The sequence below is a fragment of the Bombyx mori genome, chromosome 1 (assembly GCF_030269925.1).
Source record: "Bombyx mori chromosome 1, ASM3026992v2".
Taxonomy (NCBI): Eukaryota; Metazoa; Arthropoda; class Insecta; order Lepidoptera; family Bombycidae; genus Bombyx; species Bombyx mori.
This window is the reverse complement of record NC_085107.1, coordinates 17,108,650-17,128,439: the sequence shown is the minus strand read 5'-3', so window position 1 is coordinate 17,128,439 and position 19,790 is coordinate 17,108,650. Positions and strand designations below refer to the sequence as shown.

Sequence of the window (19,790 nt, the reverse complement as noted above, 5' to 3'; positions counted from 1 at the left end):
AAATCGCAGATCTGAACGGGCTTGAAAATTATGATTATGGTGCCTTAAAAAACGAATGTTAATCTTCTTCTCAGTCGGACACTCTTGTCAGAGTGGTCGTGGTTGCGTTGATGCTGTATGTGCAGTAGGAACTGTTAGGTCGCCCATGCTCCCGAAAACGGCCCTCCAGGCAATGCGCTTCCAGGTCTGGCGGTTCGAAGCGTTACGAGTACATTCGACCATAGTGGACTCAGTTGCCTTCTTTATTAGGTCAGTCCAGCGGGTCGGTGAGCGGCCGCGTGATCTTGGATCTCCGCGAATGTTAATAGGTCTTTAATAAATTGCAGATCTGAACGGGCTTGAAAATTATGATTATGGTGCCTTAAAAAACGAATGTTAATAAGTTTTTAATAAATCGCAGATCTGAACGGCCTGATCCTGTACAACAGCCAAAATCAGGGTAGAACCGGTGACTACATCGGTCTAAGGTTATTGGATGGAGTACCAGAGTTCATATTCGACGCTGGTGCCGAACCTGTCATCGTCAAAGGCGATAGACCATTGCAATTGAACGTCTGGCATTCAATAAGAGTCAGCAGGACCGATTCGAAGGGTAAGAGTTAAGAGACATTTGAAAATTTGTTTGGTTTGAAAGGAAAACGTTTCAGTTCGAGCTTAGGGACGTATTTAATAGCCACGCTACTCGATAGCTGTGTTTTTAAACGACATTTAGAAGTTTCCACTTGGCTCGTAAAGATCAGGATTAGGTATATGTTTTGTGTTCCTTTTTTAAATATTAAGTAGTAATATTGACTTCGTCGATAACAGTGACAATGGACGTCGACGATACAGGACCGTTCATAACTGATTCGGAAGAGCCTTGGTCGGCCGTGCTGGAACTCAACCAGCCAATGTACATTGGAGGAGTTCCTGATATTGACCAACTACCAGCTGGACTTGCAGGATCCGATGGGTAGGTTCAACGATTTAATGACGAATCCTTAACAACCATACCGCTATTTAAAGAGGCATCTATAAATTGATAGTGCAGTACGGATATTGCAACTTCGGCGGGCTTTGCTTCACGTTCACTATCAGATGGACTTTTTTTTTCTGGTCTGGGCCCAAACCTCCTACTAGGTCTTGTTGGTATGTGGGACTTCACGATCTGCAAGGTATTGGGAGCAGACCGCGGACCCAAAGAATTTGAGGGCCCTACCCACTAATCGACTCCCCTGCACTCTTCGCCCAAGCGTCAGATCCCGGAACTATCAGTCTGACCATAACGTGGGTTTTTTATTAAGAGTGTTTTATGTATTTTTGCGAGTGACAAAACGGTATTTTTAGCCCGAATCAGATATAATATGTACATTTTGGTTTGATCGCACATGAATTGAGACTTAAAAGGCGCGTGGTGGCGTTCACATCTTCATGTCAATAGATTCCAGCTATCCCATAACGTACTTAACAATAGGTTTCAATTAGATTAAATTTATTTTTAAAACAGCAGAAAACTTTAAATATCTACAGGTTCATCGGATGCGTGAGCACTCTGATCCTCGGCCACGATGAGAAGAATATCATGCTCGACAGCTTGGAACAATACGGCGTCGACGAATGTCGGTCTTGCACTCCCAACCTTTGCGTCAATGACGGAATCTGTCAGGTCCGTAAACTGGAGAATATTTTTAATACTTTATTTCTAGATTTTTCTATTTTTAATTAACAATCGGTCGTGGGTACATTTTTTGTAATGTGCCCAAATATTTTTTGAGTAAGTTTAGTTCAACACAAATCAAATCCATCTTCTCATTTTCTAATCAATATTATTGGTTATTTAGTGATGTGGTAACCGCTGAGTGGTCAATCGAAAGGCGAGGTCTATACTTATTTCACCTAAGAGATGCCTGCCCGGTTTTTCCTGCGCCTGTCTCTGAATTTTCGGGCTTGTTAGTACATAGTATACGCGGATCCTATAGTCCAATATTTTTAAGCTACTGCTGGGGTGAGAGATGCTATTCACTTTTTCACGTTTATAGGTTCCATGTCAACCGTGATAACGTCTATATTAGCAAAAGATCCTGTCAACACACTTTTTTTAATTCCCGTATAGGCAGACGAGCATACGTTACTGTCGACCATGGACATCAGCAATGCCAGGGGCAAAAACCAAACTGCTACCTACTATTTAACTATACTGCTACATATAATTATACTGAGACCTTAGAACTCAGCTGTCAATGTGGGTAATAAATATTTCAATGTGTAATTCATATGTGGGTGACGGCATTTACTTTGTAGATAAATGTCTTTGGGCTCCAGTACCCACTTAACATCAGGTGGGCTATGAGCTCCTCCACCCATCTAAGCAATAAAAAAAGCATATCTTTCTAATGATGATCCCTTTAACATCCCGATAGGAGGCGCGTAATGAACGCGGCTACATGTGCATCTGCGCTCCTGGCTTCGCCGGCTGGAATTGCGAGAGAACCGGGGAAGCTTGCAGAGCCGGCCTATGTGGACCTGGGAAATGCACCGAAACAGTGGACGGTTACAGGTGTGCTTGTCCCATGTCTCACACAGGCAAGAAGTAAGTACGACAAATTTGAAGGTTACGTGAAAAATAACTTTTAAAAGTTCGGCTTCGAAGGTTCGGCGATTGACCGAAATACAATACATTTGAGGCTCTGGTCTCAAGTCTCAAGGTCGATGGCGACATTCGCGTTATCGCTTTTGCCTTACTGATCTTCAATTTTTTTTGAAATCACATGTCACAGATCTTCAAAATAAATATTGGATTTGGGTTATTAAAATAAAAATAAAGGAAATTTACAGCTGTCTTGTTCATATATCACATAATATGCGCCATTAGTTACGGGCGTCGATCATTGATCAACGTTTTTATTTATATACTAGCGACCCGCCCTCGCTTCGCAAACATTAAATTTTATTATTGATAGCTGAGTCCCGGGATGTTACCCGCGGTTATTTTCGTACCGCGGGTGAAATCGCGGGGTGAACCTAGTCTAAAAAAAGTAGCCTAAGATACTCCTTATATCATCAGCTTCCTATCAGTGAAAGTCCCGTCAAAATCGGTCCAGCCGTTCCAGAGATTAGCCGGAACAAACAGACAGACAGAATAAAATTGTAAAAAAAATATTTTGGTGTATGTACCGTATATATATTCATATGCATGTAGTAAAAGAGGCTATTTCAATATTACAAACAGACACTCCAATGTTAATATTTTAAATATGTATGTTTGTAATATATTGTATCTGAATATGTCTCATTAGTCATTAGACGAATTTCTTAAAAATACAGATTTTTAATGATCCCCCCACTTTCCCCCCTCCCCCTCTTGCAGCTGCGAGACGAAGCAACTGATCGCGTACCCAGCTTTCACGGGGAGCGCATTCCTAGCTATCAACGCCCCGCCGCCGTCCCGTTCCATGAAGATGTCGCTAAAGATCAGGGCAGCCACTCCAGTGACAGACGGCATCATCATGTACTGCGCCGAGTCGTCGCGAGGATACGGCGGCTTCACCTCACTGACCGTTCGAAATGGAAGACTTGAGTTCCGTTACGACCTTGGATCCGGTTAGTTAATTGTACCATATTCACCTCACCTGACAGGGCTGGTGCACTGTGCCATATTTACCTCACCTAAAAGGGCTGGTACACTGTGCCATATTTACCTCACTAAAAGGGCTGGTACACTGTGGCATATTTACCTCAACTAAAAGGGCGATAAACTGTGCCATATTCAGTTCAACTATAAGGTCTGGTACTACGCTAGTGGTTTTATCGACTGATGCCGTGGCGCAGTAGTTAGCGCTTTTTTTTTTGTTTGCCTAAGGCAAACATTCGTGCTACGAACAGACTTACCTACGCTTAAGGCCAGATCGTAATTTGTTCGTTTTTGCATCTTTTATCTCATTTCAGTGTTCACTTAATTTTTATGCTCTGACGTTGCAGGAAGCACTCCCGTGGTGCTTACAAGTGACAGGCCATTGCCCGCGAACCAATGGATCGACATTCAGATCGCCCGCCTCGCGGATTCCGTCTCCATGAAGATCAACTTAGTACGCAGCTTCGAGAGACGTTTGGATAGACCGGCTGAAGTAAGATTCAATGTTTATATCGACAAGGCCTCTCGATGCACCGAAACTATTTAAGCGAAATACAATTACACTTTCAAATAGTAATTATCTGTCTGACCAACGCAATGCAGCCAGCAAATAAAAAAATAGGTCGATAAGAAAATCGAAATACCTGATTGATAGAAGTAACAAATAATTACACCTAAATAAGGAAATTGAAGTGAAAGACAGCGATAACAGCATATACATATTCATATAAACACATACCTGTTTAAAACTTTGCAATAGAGCCGGTAACAAGCATATTTATATCGTAACTGCCAATTTTAAACAATAGGCAGAGTCGTTAACCACACGATCAATAAGTTGGTTAAGTATTCACCATAACAATAGTCAAATAGCGGAGTCTTCATTTCGAAATCTCACATTCGGTTCTTTCCACAAGTCATTTGATATTATTATGAATGATGAATATATATATAAGTCGGAGAATGGACCGATATATTCAATATTTTTTGCCATAGTGGATGTTTTTTTTTTTTTTTTTTTTTTGCTTAGATGGGTGGACGAGCTCACAGCCCACCTGGTGTTAAGTGGTTAGTGGAGCCCATAGACATCTACAACGTAAATGCGCCACCCACCTTGAGATATAAGTTCTAAGGTCTCAGTATAGTGACAACGGCTACCCCACCCTTCGAACCGAAACGCATTACTGCTTCACGGCGGAAATAGGCGGGCTGGTGGTACCTACCCGTGCGGACTCCCAAGAGGTCCTACCACCAGTATAAAGGGTAATCGTACAAAGAGGTTGCGCAGCACGAAACCATGACAGTTCCGAGACCTCCTTACTCTTCCTAAGTCAGGCAATGAATGTATCTCGATTCCACTCGAGCGATGACACCTCGACCTGCCGAAGCACACCACCCGAAGTGAGCCGATGTTTAACGAGTAGTTGCGGCTCGCATCCACTAGGTGGTACGCTTTCGCTTCGTTTGTCGTGTTGTCATCGGTCCCCTTCCGGTCACCGTCCTCGTTAATCCGTCGCTTGCGACGAAGGGCTCGACGAGTAAGTTAACCCATAGACACCGCCCACTAAGTTTCTCACCGGATCTTCTCAGTGGGTCGCGTTTCCTATCCGGTGGTATAGATTCTGCGAAGCACTGCTCTTGCTAGGGCCAGTGTTAGCAACACTTGAAGGCGAAGCTGAAATAGCCTCTCAAGGCTATCAGCATAGGTAGGAAAAGAAAAAGGTCCCCAGACACCGTGTACTCGTTCATAAGCGTAAGCGATGAACACAAATAACGTATTAATTACAGAGCCTCCGGTTCGAGACTCCGATGTTCGTGGGCGGAGTCGACGATTCCACCGTGGTAGTGAACCCTAACGCCGGCGTCAGCGGCGGCTTCAGCGGATGCATTAAGGATGTTAGTATACCGCAATAATTGTTATGGTCCCGAATTGGTTATCTAATGCAAAATTATGTTTCAATTAATATCGTAAGGTAAATTTAAAGGTATGTGTATAAAAAATAATAAAGTATTAATACACATTTGTATCAACACTGTGAATTAAGTACCTATGATAAAAGTAAATCGAAATAAATTTCATCATTATATATTTCGATCACGACAAACTAGTTCTCCTATTTTTTCACAACTTATTCTTTTCACTGATTCAATAATTGCTTTTTTCTCTTCATACGAATCATTGGAATCATAAAAGGTCCAGTTTTTTTTGAAGGTCCTTAGGTGAATCAAAATAGTCCAGTCTTTCTGTTTTTAAAAAAAATGAACATTTCTAATTCTTATTGTTCAGGTCGTGTTGAATAGCAACGCCGTCGACATAAACTCATCGATTAAGTCGTCGAACATTCAAGAGTGCAACACGTACGACCGCGGCGATATTCAGGCGGTAAGTTAAAAGGAACATGAACTATTTACTATTTATTATTATTTCTAATATGGGCAGACGGGTTTATGGCCGTTAAGGTGTTAAATGGTCACTGGACCCCATGGACATCGAGCAACGAGACTTGTCCCTTTTATGGCTGCGCATAGATCATGAGGATAGCTCAAGATTCTACGCCTGCCTGTAGAGGTCCCGCTTGATTTAATAGAGGCTCAGGGCCCGAATTGATAGAGGCTCAACTCATTTTGAATATGTGGTAGAGGAGACTGAACAGACTGAAAACATGCTTGAATAGTACTTATCGTTGGAAGTAGTGGTCCTGGGAGATTTTAACGCTCACCTCCAAGTGCGGTTGGAGTCTAGAACCACTGACCTCTCGTGTTGGGCTGCCTATGATTTCGCCTTGGCCTAAGGCTGGTGTCCCATACATGGAGAGACATGAGCACTCTTTGTTATACCTTCTGCTGACTACTCATCCAGTCAGGTACAGGTGTGGAACAGCTTGGCAGTATAAGTAACCGGATTGGGATTTTACTCATGGGGGTGGCTCTACTTTTCCTTTTCGGATTCTGACGTCTGTACGAACCATCTTAAGGATGTAGTGCTCCAGGGGATAGAATTTTTGTTATTCATTCGTTTGAGGTACCCTCCGGGGGTCGTAGCAGGCCCTGGTATAACAATACCAATAGGGACGCATACCTCAATTGGTCTAAATACGTGGCACGGAACGATGAACATCTCAGAGGAAAGACAGAGATGTAACGCCGCCTCTAGATTCTACAAGAGGGCTATTGCTAAGGCAAAATTGGAGCGCGTTCCCAGAATTGACGAGCGACTGAAAGACTATCCCTCTGAGAGTCGTGCGTTTTGGTCGCTAGCCAAAGCGGCATAAGGAAAATTTGCCGGTCTAGCGTCCCACCACTCTGCAAGTCGGATGACAGTCTGGCCCATTGTGTGAAAGAGAAGGCTGACCTTATGGTCAAACTTTTCGCTTCAAACTCGACTATGTATGATTTTGGTGCCACGCCATCGAACATCCCCCGGTGTGATGGCTATCTGCCAAAGATCTGCTACATACAATGGGCAGTAAGGCTGTAACAAACCCGTTGAAGAGTCAGGTTTTCTCTTTCACTGCGAAGAAGAAGCCGGCTATTATGGTGCCGAAATTTCAAGGAGTATCCCTGCAACCTTCCACGTGTATTGGAGATAGTTGGGGTTAAAGCTTCGAGATGTCTATTCGAGTAATTTGGAGGCCAAAGCCAAATTTGCGCCCAAAGTGCTGAGAGTCCTATTAAGGAACTTCACGCCTTGACAAAGATTTTTGTTTTACAAAGCACAAGTCAAGCCTCACGTGGACGCTGCTCTCACTTTTGAGACGGGGCTCATCAATACCATCTACTTCTATTTGACTCGATACAGAAGAGGACTTTTCGAATTGTCGATAATCCCATTCTCACGGATCGCTTGGAACCTCTGGATCTGCGGAGCATATTCGATTATATTTGAATTTGGTAGTGTGTGCCATGGGGAGTGCTCTAAAGAATTGTTTGATGATATTTTCATTTCGTTTTTATCATCACAAATGTCATGACATGTCCTTCTTCAAACGAAGCTTGTGAAGAGCACGTAACGGTAGGCAGTGACATGGTTCTTCCCCTGGTATTGCTGATGATTCCACAAGTGACGGAAACCACTCATCATTAAATTGAACTGGTCTTCCTAGAGCAACAATAAAAGCATTAACAACGTAAATGCCACCACCCACCTTGAGACAAGACTTCTAGAGTCTCAGTTTGAACAGTACAACAGCTGCGCCACCCTTCAAATCGAAACGCATTACTGCTTCACGGCAGGAATAGGCAGAGTGGTAGTCCTACCTTAGCGGGATCACATGATCTAGCACCAGTAAAACGTTTATGCTGTTGTCCGAATCAAAATAATATTAAAGTAGAAATACAGTCATTTTTCTTCTTCAAGTTCATAACAAAGTATCCATTTGCAGTCGGAGTCCTGCCAATGCGAAAACGGAGGTTCCTGTTCGACTGAATCCACCAATTGCATATGCCCACCCGGCTATACGGGATCGTACTGCGAGACGCGCATCGCATCCTACCTGATGTCGCCACCTCCGCCGGTAAACCCTTGCTCTCTGCACCCGTGTCGCAACGGAGGAACCTGCAAACCAGATCGCAACTCTTGGATGAACCACACCTGCGACTGCCCCTTGGGTTATGCCGGAGCCTCGTGTCAGATGCGTAAGTTTTTTTTAGTTGTTAGACACCTACTTAGTTTTATGCAGGAGTATACAGACGTCACAACCTGCAGCCCTATACCGTATCACAAAGCTGCTGTATAAATGAAATGTGATGACAAATCGAGCAGACTAAATACTATCAAGCCATTGTCACTCTTAAAACCTGTAAACAGGGTATTTATTTGAAAATACATTGAATGACAAACAAGCGTAATAATTTGAATGTTTTCCTCACAGCTCTCGAATTAGGCCAGAGCGTGGGCTTCAACGGCAACGGGTATGTAGAGTTGCCGGCCAGTTTGCTTCGCTATGATGAACTGGCCTCGAACCCCGCTGTCATCGCCCTCGCTGTGCACACCACAAACGACGGAGTACTGGCCTACCAGAGGGAAGGACAAGCTCCGCCTAACGAAGGCGATTACTTCTTATTGAGAAGTAAGTATATGGATCAACAGAATTACCAATTTGTTCTCACGAAAAATATTACCGCTTTCAATTTCTTTTAAATAGCAATATTGTATTTTAATTATTATAGGAAGAGGTAGACCTTTTTTTTAACGCTTGGTAATTCGTTTACGGTTACCCGGTCGAGAGGGGTAACAGACATGTCGGACTCGGGCGCAGGAAGAGGTAGACCTAAGGAGAAATGGTTCGATTGCGTGAAAGACGATATGTGTAAGAGGGCAGTGAGCGACGAAATGGTATACATGATAGAGGAGCGCGGAAGGAAAAACATGTTGCGCTGACCCCAGGTCATCCTGGAGAAGAGCAGGAGAATGATGATTACCCGAAGCAAATGTTCGTTGTCGAAAGTGAATTTGTTGTACCGACACGAAAGCTATTCTTATTAAACGCGTAATCATTGGGCTAGGTTCAAATATAATCATCAATGTATGCCTAAACTGAAACTAGTGAACCCTCAAGTAACTGTATACTAAACTTAGGCCAACCAGACGAGATAATAAACGTAAACAAGCGGACCGTTACTGAGTTACATTGCGATAGCGAGGGATTATTATCTCTGTCCTTATCACTCGCACGCGCAGTTATGGCGTCAGTTGGTCGACAACAGCTGTCGTTGTGTGTTTCGTGGTACAGGAAAGCACTGAGTACCGCAGTTGTCAACATTTGGTCCGCCATTTTGTGAACAAGTTCATTCCTGTTTGGATTGCGTTATAAAAGTCGAGGACAATTTTTATAGCAATATTGACAACATGATTGATAATACAATAGATAGTTTTATCATAAACACAGCTGACTCGGACTCTTCCGACGAATCATCTTTGTCTAGTACAGGTGACAGCGATTAAAATTCGAACTTTGTAATAATTTATTTAAATAAACATGTTTTTTACTCCTGAAACTTTGTTTACATTTTTTATCTCGTCTGGTTGGCCTTACTTTAGTAGCCTAATTACCAGAATTCTATTACAGTATTTATATTATCTTTAATCGATATTCTAAGTCTTCTAGCAATCTTCAATGTGAAGATGATATTATGTTTTCTGCGATTACTAAAAATATTTTTTTTTTTTTTAGTTGAAAGAGGTTTCGTCGTACTCGAATGGGACTTGGGCGGTGGTCTTTCTTCCATAGTTGTCGATGTTCCTATTAACGACGGCGAGAGGCACCAGGTAAGATTTCAGTGGCTTGTTTCACGAGTTGAGAGTGGTTGTTGCTTTTTTCGCCCATACCTCTCCAATAACAAAAGTACAATCAAGTACTATAAATACGCCTAAGGATTTTTCTTAAACCTCATCTGCAAGACTTATTGTTATGGCTTACGACCGTGATGTCATCGCATCCATTTTCGATATCAACAGTAGTTGAACAGCTCCAAATCCAGAATAAATAAATTATAATAACTGGGAAAAAATTACGCACAGCTATTCGGCTCCAAAATAGGATTCCCTGTGTTATAAGTACCAGGGACTGACAAACATACTTATATACGTTTAAACATAATACATATATATATAATAAACACCCAAACAATGAGCAAACAAACCTGTTAATCACACGAATGTTTGCCCGATGTGGGAATCGAACCCGGGACCTTAGACGCCACAGTCAGTGCCGCTAACCAATGCACCACCGAATCAATGACCGGAATGGAAATGTGCTAGCGTTTAAATACGTTCATGGAAATCGTTTACCAAATGGATATTGTTTAAATAAGGTCGCCGCTCGTCTGCACGAGGACGGACACGCCTGGCTCTCCGTCGACGGAGTTGACAAGAGCGCGCCGGCCACCGGTATCTCCAACGTCATGAACGCTGACTCCAACATATACATCGGTACGTTGTTATTGAATCACAAAAACTATGTACTCTACCCATAATATTATTACGAATTAGCTTACGAAGTCACAACGTAGTTCTAAATTGAAACTACACATAAAAAAAATATAAGTAGCATTATGGGCGATTCGTTTCGTGTTGTAAGTTTAAGTATCTATAAAAACATAGTTTTTTTTGCTTAGATCGTTGGACGAGCTCACAGTCCACCTGGTGTTAAGTGGTTACTGGAGCCCATAGACATCTACAACGTAAATGCAGCCACCCACCTTGAGATATGAGTTCTAAGGTCTCAGTATAGTTACAACGGCTGCTCCGCCCTTCAAACCGAAACGCATTACTGCTTCACGGCAGAAATAGGCGGGGTGGTGGTATCTACCTGTGCAGACTCACAAGAGGTCCTACCACCAGCAAAGCAAAAGGTGAAGCAAAAACTTTGTGTACCCCTTTTTACAAGAATTTCGCGGACGGACGAGTACGGAATTTCCCACATTTATTGAAAAAGAGTGCAGAATGTTAATATATATTTTAATTATGCATAAAAAATACATTAAATCAATAAAAAAGAACATTGCCATGTATTTGACACACACACACATATATGCATCCTTTGCTTATTGTTTAAAGTCTGTGGTCAAATTGAGAATAGATTGATATTGCTTATCTTTAATATTAATTGTCAATAGTGTCTTCTTCTTCTTCTTCGTTGCTTGCTCATTACTGAGGGTCGTGACCTTGGTCTAGTTTTTGCACTATCTTCCTCCAATGTAGAGAGCCTGCATTCGACCTGCTTAATGGCGCCCGGGACGTTGGTGTTTGTGGCCTCCTTGACAATGTCCGTCCACCTGGTTCGCAATCTTCCTCGACTCCTCTTTCCTTCCACGTGACCTACAACTATTAATAGTAATAGTGTACTCTGTGATTAAAGGAGTATAATAGTCTTTAACAACAGAACCATATTAGTGTTCAAACTTATATCAATTACCATTAGTATCATTAAATAGAGTACGGTGACAATGATTACAAATGATTAATCTGTTTTGACGTTTAGGTGGAATACCAAGCTGGTTGAACATCCACGGATATCCAGGCTTCATCGGTTGCATTGAGAATGTTGAGACAACGGACAGCCACCGAGGATTGAATTTGCGAGACACCGCTGTGGCTGGTCGAAACACGCAGCTATGCAGAGAGTGAGTCATTACAATATTCGTTAATCTATTTTGTTTAGTTTTCAACTAGAGATAAGGGTCGTTTACTTATTGTTTTGTCAAAAAATCAATTATTGCATTTATTAAATAGATTTTCTTCTTTAGTTTTAATGAAATTTTAAAATCAAAATAGGCCAAAATTTATGTTAAAAAAGAAAATCGTAAGATCTGATTATGCTATTACGAAGTATAATTTTTTTTTTTTAAATTAAATTAAATGGAATATCCCTTCAAAGTTTTTAATTGAATTTAATGAGAACAAACAAAATGGGAACACTTCGTAGCATGTCTGGGAGGGTCGTCCGTTTGATTACATCGTTAATATCTCGTCAAAACGTCGATTTCAAATTTAAGGAAACACTTGACGACTTAACAAATAAATAACTTAACAAATTATGTTGTCAAGTTTTATAATTTTTTTGACACATCTTTTTCAAAATCGACTAACTACATTTTGGTGAACTTTAAAACTTTTCAATCGGATTAAAGCTGTTTGCGTTCTGTCTTGAATCAATCTTATTTTATTTGAAAACCATACATGGTTTTATGATAAAAATCATATCATTGGCGACAGATATTCTAAAAAACTAGACAATGATCAGCACCGTCCCGTGTATTCAAGAACAGTCTTTATTCTCAGTTCTTGTATTCTAGAACTTAAAATTCTAATCAACGACAATGTTTTCACTAAACGAAGCGAATGTAACACAAATTTGGATTTAGAAAGTTCAACACTATTGTTCAACATAACAGATATTGGTTTGTCGACGATGGTTTTTATTGCCACTGTAAGCAAAGGAGCTATACAGACCATCTGTTGAGTGATCACTGCCACTCATGGACATCAGCAATGGTTACTAGGGGCACAGCCAAGTCACTACTAACTACTAATAAATTAGATGTTTTGACATTATACAGGTGGTTGTAAAAATTAATCTCTATTTTAAATTTCTGAGCACTGACTAATACAAAAGTTAAGTTTCTTTGGAAACAACCAAAGGTAAATTAAATAAAAGTAATTGAAATTTCTCCTAATAATAACATAGCTTATTATGTGGTTCATTCGATTTTTGTAGTCAGTCCCCGAGATACTTGATCGACATACGTGAACTAAATGCATTAAAACGCCCGCTACTCTCACTCAAACTCATTTAGTTCAACGCGGGAGACAAAAAGAAAAAAAAAAACGTAATAGCCCCAGGACAGCCCTAACGTTATCACTAATTGAACTCACGATCGGAGACCTCATTAAGGCCTCGACGTTGTGTAGTCGTTTGAAATACAGGAAAATTGGACAAAATTCGATCACAACCCTATCCAATCATATTATCCGGTATCTGGACATAACTATGTCATGTCCTGCACTTCACAAACGCAATTAACGGATGCGACGTCCAGCGACGCCGAATTCGATAAAATTTCAATAATCGATATTAAGTAATCGATTCCTGGCCAATGATCAACGATTAATTTTCGATAATTGACATATCGAGTAGACTTGATAGTCAATATCGAAGTTAAATTTTAGTTTTTTACAATTTAAGTAAAACGCCACCTGCTTTCTCATTTTAGTAATGATTCAATAATAGTCTTATACTTTTATTAAAATCGGGGTGAAATAAATCATGATCTAATCAGAATTGGTCATCCAGACAGTTTTTTTAAATTATTAACTTGACATTTCAGCTTGATTCAAATGCCGATTTCAATATTAATAAAAATATCATATAGCCCAAAATAATAACAACGTGTTTTGTCCCTATCGAAGTTAAGCAAAAATATAATCCGATGTAAATATAAAGTTACGCCATTTTTGTTAAAACTGTTGTAATTAATCTTAGTTTTTTCGATCGTGCTGCAAGCTTCCTTTGTCAACGTCAAAACAACACGCGGTGTGACGGGTAATAATTATTTCGATATTTCAGTTTAAAATCACCATGTTACTTTTTATATGGTTCGAACGTTTTTATAAAAAAAAATACGTTTTAAAGCAAACAGAGCGATCAGCGAAAAAGAAAAAAAAAATTAAATCGCATTCATAAATTTTTTGACAGCGGTATTCAAATTACGTTGTCGGACTGACGTGCATTCGGAGGTAAAAAATGAATTAAATGATCGACAGATACATGAACTTATCCCATGTCCATATCATTTAATGAATATCGTTGCACTAGCGAAAACTTTTATGTATCTTTTAAAATAATAATAATAATAATAAATAAATAAATAAAGAATAGAACCGTGAATTTAACACGTGGAGAAAAAACAAATAATAACCAGTAAATTTGACTGACCGCAATTGAAACTTCACATTTCCCTGTAAATTTGTGATTGTTTTGTAAAACTAAGGGGCAGTTTTAATTGCTCGTTTAGCGCGTTAATGAATTTGGGGATGTTCGATGGAAGTGAAAATTAATTACAGGACGCTTAGTTTGGATTGTGGCTAAATTAATTTCTAGTGATAGATTTCGAGATTAGAATTGGTTTACGATAAACATAAATCTGTATAATGTCAATATCATTAAATAACTTGTAATTTATAGGAAACTGAAAATTTTATATATAATTTTACCATACTTGATTTTTGTCATATGTACGTCATGTTTCAATAACAATTTTCTTGAGCTAAACGATAGTAAATTACATAATCGGAATCTTGCAAACGTGTACAGAATATGATATGCTTGTGTCAAAAAAACTGAGTCGGTCATCGAACTAACAAAACAATTAACGATTTCACGCTGCATTGGAATAAAACAGAATGATATTCGCCGACTTGTATCCGTACTTCGATGACTTCGACGTTTACGAGTCGCCGCCACCAGGATATCATTCAAATTCGAAATACGAAATGGAAATTTCATGTTTTTTAATGTCTGTCCCTCTGTTGACCGTTACGTCCAATTTAATATGTCCTCACTGCATTGAATTTGATTTTTAAAGGTGAGTTCATAGAGTAGCCAGCGCACGTTTATAGATTGCACTCACCATTATTGTTTTTTTTTTCTGTATAAAACAAACAAAACTCAGCACAAAAACTATAATTGTTCTGGACACTAAGCTTTTTAATGTAAAGTCCTTTTATCATTTAATTCAACAGATATTGCAGCTAAATACTTTGTTGATATGGATATAAATTTAGTTTGATTTCAAATATTTTGGTAGTTTTTCGAATACACATAAGGCTTCATGTATTTAGTTAGAAGTTACTGTTTTTATTACTGTTTCAATACCATCTGTATATATATAATTTATCTGTTTGTATTTTACTACTTGAAAATTCTGTATCTTCTTTAAATATCATTATCATTGCATGCATGTTTTTTTTTTATGTTGATCGACATTTGTAAATTAGATGTGTTTATTTATTTTTATGATTTCTTTCTCATCCGCAGCTCCTGATTTGAGTTCATCGAAACGAAAACTACGAAATAATTAAGTAAAAAATCTCTACGCTTTCATAAAACTGGAATGCATCGTATATTTTAAATATTATAATCTCATGATTACGCAATTAGAGGATCTATTATCTTAATTTACGATTGGTCGATCGTCAGATCACTATCAACTTACTACGATAGCAATAGTTGAGTTATCTTCAAAGTTTAGTATACAAGTTCGATAATAGGTCCTCGGTTGTCATTTAAAAATAAATATTCGTTGTGGTTTAGTATATAGAGAAATAATTGACATTATATATTACCGTTGTATTTAGTATTAAGATTGATTCGATCACGACAATACGTCTATTATGTAGTCTATTAATTTTTTATTAAATTAAGTGTTACTTATAATCAATTTAACGTGGTTGGACCTTCGTAATGGCTGCGTCGAGTTGCGGGGTGCTCGGATGAGGAGCGGATTTGGTGCCATAAGAATTGAAAAGGAAATTTAAAAACTAAATAATATAATAATGTAGCTAGGAGCTTGAATAATTGAAAATATTCTATTTTTTATTTTGTTTAAAGAAGTACTTTATCATTGTTTTCATTTCGGCTTGTTTATTAAGTTGTTTCTGTTTGTTCAGTTTAATTCCAAATTATGAATTTACGTATAATTTCAATGCACCCAGTGATAAGATTTGTAATGTGCCAAACGTGTTTGAAAGGAATTTGTTTTTTACCTATTTTTTCTTTTTTAGAGCACTGCCATTTTGTTTCGCTTTTATTCTTTAGGTAGTTGCATTTCGCTTTTATTTAGAGCTATGTAATGTTTTTTTTTTTAACAAACATGTTACGTTGCTTACGATTAATTAACACGACTAGTTATCGCGATGGCATTTAATGTTTTCAATTTCGTTTTGTTTTTTTCCTTCACGTGTTCTACTCGTATATAAAAACCGTTTTAATAATTTTTTAATACTAAAATAATCGTGAATGTACTGAATAATGTCGTTTATCAAGAATCTTGTATTCGTAATCTATGAAATTTCAAAATGAACGTTTTAAACGAACCTGTCTATATTGAATTTTATCTTTATGTATCCGCTAAGTGAACAAATGCAAATTAACCATTAAGAAATGAAAATTATTGTCAAAATAATTGTTGTTTTATTTCGTTTTCACGATTCCTAACTTTTTGAAGTGAAACTTCTTTAGGATTTCACCCGCATGAGGGTGAAATTTTTACAGAACGTCACGCAGGTATGCAACGGAAGTGACATCAAACTACTATTGAAATTAAGTACTTGTCAAATGTCAGTAGTAGTAGTTGTATTTTTCCAACTGGAAAGACAAATGTATCATACCATACAGCCTAATATTTTATATTTTTTTGTGAAACATGTTAATAGGAATTGAAATGAAATGAAAATAATTCGGAACATTAATCAAATAGCATGAAATTAAATTAGACAATTCAATTGGCAAAATATTAGTCATTTACAATTTAGAAATATTAACATAATGTGACTGTCAACACTGAGGTTTGATATTTGACAGACTTTTGGCGGGAACATATCTTCCTTTTTCCCTTCCTCTAAGTCTCGGAAATCTAAAGTTTTAGATTTGTATAAATATAAGCAAGACTTATAAATTAGTTCGCTAAAAAGTTTCACTTCTGACATGTGTACTTTGTACGCACGCACTTTTTTTTTTAGGTTTTTGAAGACAGCCTTACTTTATATATGTAACGGACGAAAATGCACCTGTGTTGCAAGAGGGCGAACCTATACACGTGTTTGTTACAGTAGCTTTCATGGTATTACAGCAACTCTATTTAGATCATGGAGGAAAACATCGGCAAGCACTGAGGAAATATATAATAAGCGCAGTATTTCCTTCAATCTTTGAGAAGAAGTCGTAAACATAATTTTAAAAGTGCCTAACAGCTTAGTCCCCCAATTAGGGTCCTCTTATCGTAATCGTGAGCCCAGAGTCAAGTGCTTGAATTAGACGGTAGTTGTTCACAATGTTCAAACTATTTTTCAAATTGAAATTATTTATTTAGATTTTGATGTGATTAAAACATAAGTGTCAAAACATGTTATTGCTAACAACTGTTTCAAAAATGATATAGTCCAAAGCGGTTCTAGTCATAATTGCATAGTTGTCAATGACCACGAAATCTATTATATGTTTGTAACGCAAGTGCATATATATATATATATGTGATACCGCGTAATAAATGTAAATTCAATAGAAAAAAAAGTACGACGAAAAGGCAAAGGAATGAATTATGCATCTACTGATGGATGCTCTCCGAACATGATATTACGAACGGCGCTGACCTTAGTTCCAAGTATACAAGTATAATGGTACTCACAATGACAGTGAAACAAATCTCTGTATTGTTCTCAAATCAATCGTTACTCTTAATTGAAAATTTTGTAAACGAATCACTAAAGAAACCTCATTATACTCGTACGTAACTTCTATTTCACATTTTGCACTAAATAAATCTCATATCAATGCAGTGTTGTATTCATTCCTCCGTCCTCCGTGCGTCGTATTCCTCAGTGCTGAGGGTCGTGACCTTTACGGAGCACTTTTGTTAGGATTATGTTCCTCCGTTCCTCCTATCCTCCGCCCAGTGAATAGCGACATTGATGCTGGAGTCCAAAGTCGTCTTAATCTGATCGGACTAAATTCTGCTGTGGAACGACGCAGGAACCCAGTACTAGTAATTTTCCCAAGGAAACCCAGTATTCATTAAGTAAGACTATTAATATCATTTCAATAGGTACAAGTATTAGCGTAAAATAGTTACCTCTTCTTCTTCTTTTTCTTCATCTTATCCCACTAGGTGGGATCGGCACAGCTAATTTTTCTCTTCCATTCTGTTCTATCAGCCGTCAGCTCAACCATCACTCCTCTTTCTTTCTCATATCGTCATTCACACACTGCATCCATGTTTTCTTCGGTTCATTGGTTGACTTCTTACCCTTCTACCTTACACTACCATTTCCATGCATCTCCTAGTCACATGCATCTTCTCTCTACGCATCACATGTTCATACCGAGTTAGCCGCTAGCGTAAACTAATCATCAACAACATTAAATTAAAATAAGTTCTTGCTAAAAAAAACACGTGCTTATGACGTATCGTAAAGCTAAAAATTCGTATACTCATAAACATAGTTATTGATTTTCACCAGTGTAATTTGGAACACACAAAAGAACGAAGGGTCGAACGATACCCCATTGTGCAATCGCCCCTTACACTTATCACAAATATTTAAATGAGTCTTCAAAGTCCTTCTCGTAACAATATTAGAGTGCAATTCTGAAAATGAATGAGCTAGAACAGAATTTAGATAATATATCAAAATTATCGTAATATTATTCTGACGGATTTAGAGCCTTATTTATTGAGCTTAGCAATTATTGAGAGCGTCGAGGGCAAGGCAAAAAATCATTTTTTTTCTAATCAATCTTAAATCTCGGCTATTAGGTGTTTTATTTGATAATAAGTTATTGTGACACACCTTGGGAGAAGCCTATGTCCAGCAGTAGACAACCATAGGCCGAATTTTTTTTTTGATGATCGTTAACCCCTGTTAAATTAATTTTCAAGATCAAGCTTAATTGACTATAAAGTCAATAAGATAGCTAGCGCAAACCCAAAAAGAATACTGTTAATAATTTAACAATGTCTAAGAAATATGTAGATTTCATAAAATTTGGTATCACCATTAACATTATTATATCATTGGTCGATGAAGATAATAATATCCTGCACGCAAATTAATATATTGACGAAGACAGATAACTAAACTACAAAGGGTATTGTTTCCACGAAAACAATACAACAGTATCATCAGTCCACCTAGCGAATATACAGCAGGATCGAGATAGAAGTGGATAATAACAGGTGTCCAATGTAGTTGAGATTCGATTACAACTCTCTAAGACGACATCGACAGTCTTGTGGAATTAAAAAGTAATTTTAACTACCAAAAACGTCTTGTTGAACAAAGCGGTCGTATTTTGGAACTTTTCTGAAATCTCAAATTACAGTAGGTTAAATAACTTACAATATACAAGCCATGGCCTAGGATAGACGGTATGGATCTCATAAGCAAGTTGCTCCAACAGGACAGCGCCACATGCCATACAGCATGGGAAACATTATACTTATTGGATGAGAAATTGGAAGGTTTCGTCATCTCGCGTGGTGGCGACATCAATTGACCACCTAGATTTTGTGACTTAACATCGCTCGACTACTTTCTGTGGGGCTACGTTAAATATCTTGTCTATGCAGACAAACTACAGTTTATTGCCGCCCTGAAGGCTCGCTCTCTTCGTGAAATTAAGCCCTATTTATATGAAGATGTCATACTAAATTGGTCCACCAGGATACACCAACTAGAGCGGATTCGCGACAGCCATTAGGCTGAAATTTGTATTCCATACATAATGTCATTATATATCCTTTAAAATAAAATAAAAATTGTCCCAATAAACAGGTTTATATTATTTTAAGTTCGACCGCTCTTAATGAAAAACCCTTTATTGTATTTTTATCCGCAGCTAAGCAATATTTTCATTTCTATTAGATAATTTTATACTAACCCGCACTAAATGAATTCTATTTA

The 19,790-nt window shown here is 38.3% G+C and overlaps 1 protein-coding gene across 13 annotated transcripts in view; it reads left to right on the top strand.

Annotated features, from left to right (window-relative positions):
* Window positions 1-16,294, top strand: part of LOC101737749 (basement membrane-specific heparan sulfate proteoglycan core protein) — a 208,590-nt gene extending 192,296 nt beyond the window's left edge. For 12 of the 13 annotated variants that reach the window (XM_062670557.1, XM_062670550.1, XM_062670555.1 and 9 more), the window contains 14 exons: window positions 401-592; window positions 808-952; window positions 1,510-1,645; window positions 2,400-2,569; window positions 3,347-3,579; window positions 3,958-4,103; window positions 5,399-5,506; window positions 5,898-5,993; window positions 7,993-8,245; window positions 8,482-8,679; window positions 9,784-9,878; window positions 10,424-10,541; window positions 11,593-11,734; window positions 15,148-16,294. In XM_062670557.1, coding sequence (XP_062526541.1) covers window positions 401-592; window positions 808-952; window positions 1,510-1,645; window positions 2,400-2,569; window positions 3,347-3,579; window positions 3,958-4,103; window positions 5,399-5,506; window positions 5,898-5,993; window positions 7,993-8,245; window positions 8,482-8,679; window positions 9,784-9,878; window positions 10,424-10,541; window positions 11,593-11,734; window positions 15,148-15,154 — 2,039 coding nt within the window. In that variant the 3' untranslated portion in view covers window positions 15,155-16,294. Of the gene's footprint in view, window positions 1-9; window positions 78-400; window positions 593-807; window positions 953-1,509; window positions 1,646-2,399; window positions 2,570-3,346; window positions 3,580-3,957; window positions 4,104-5,398; window positions 5,507-5,897; window positions 5,994-7,992; window positions 8,246-8,481; window positions 8,680-9,783; window positions 9,879-10,423; window positions 10,542-11,592; window positions 11,735-15,147 lie in introns of those variants that run through there. The other variant, XM_062670575.1, reaches the window with a different exon arrangement.
* Window positions 16,295-19,790: the final 3,496 nt, after the last annotated feature.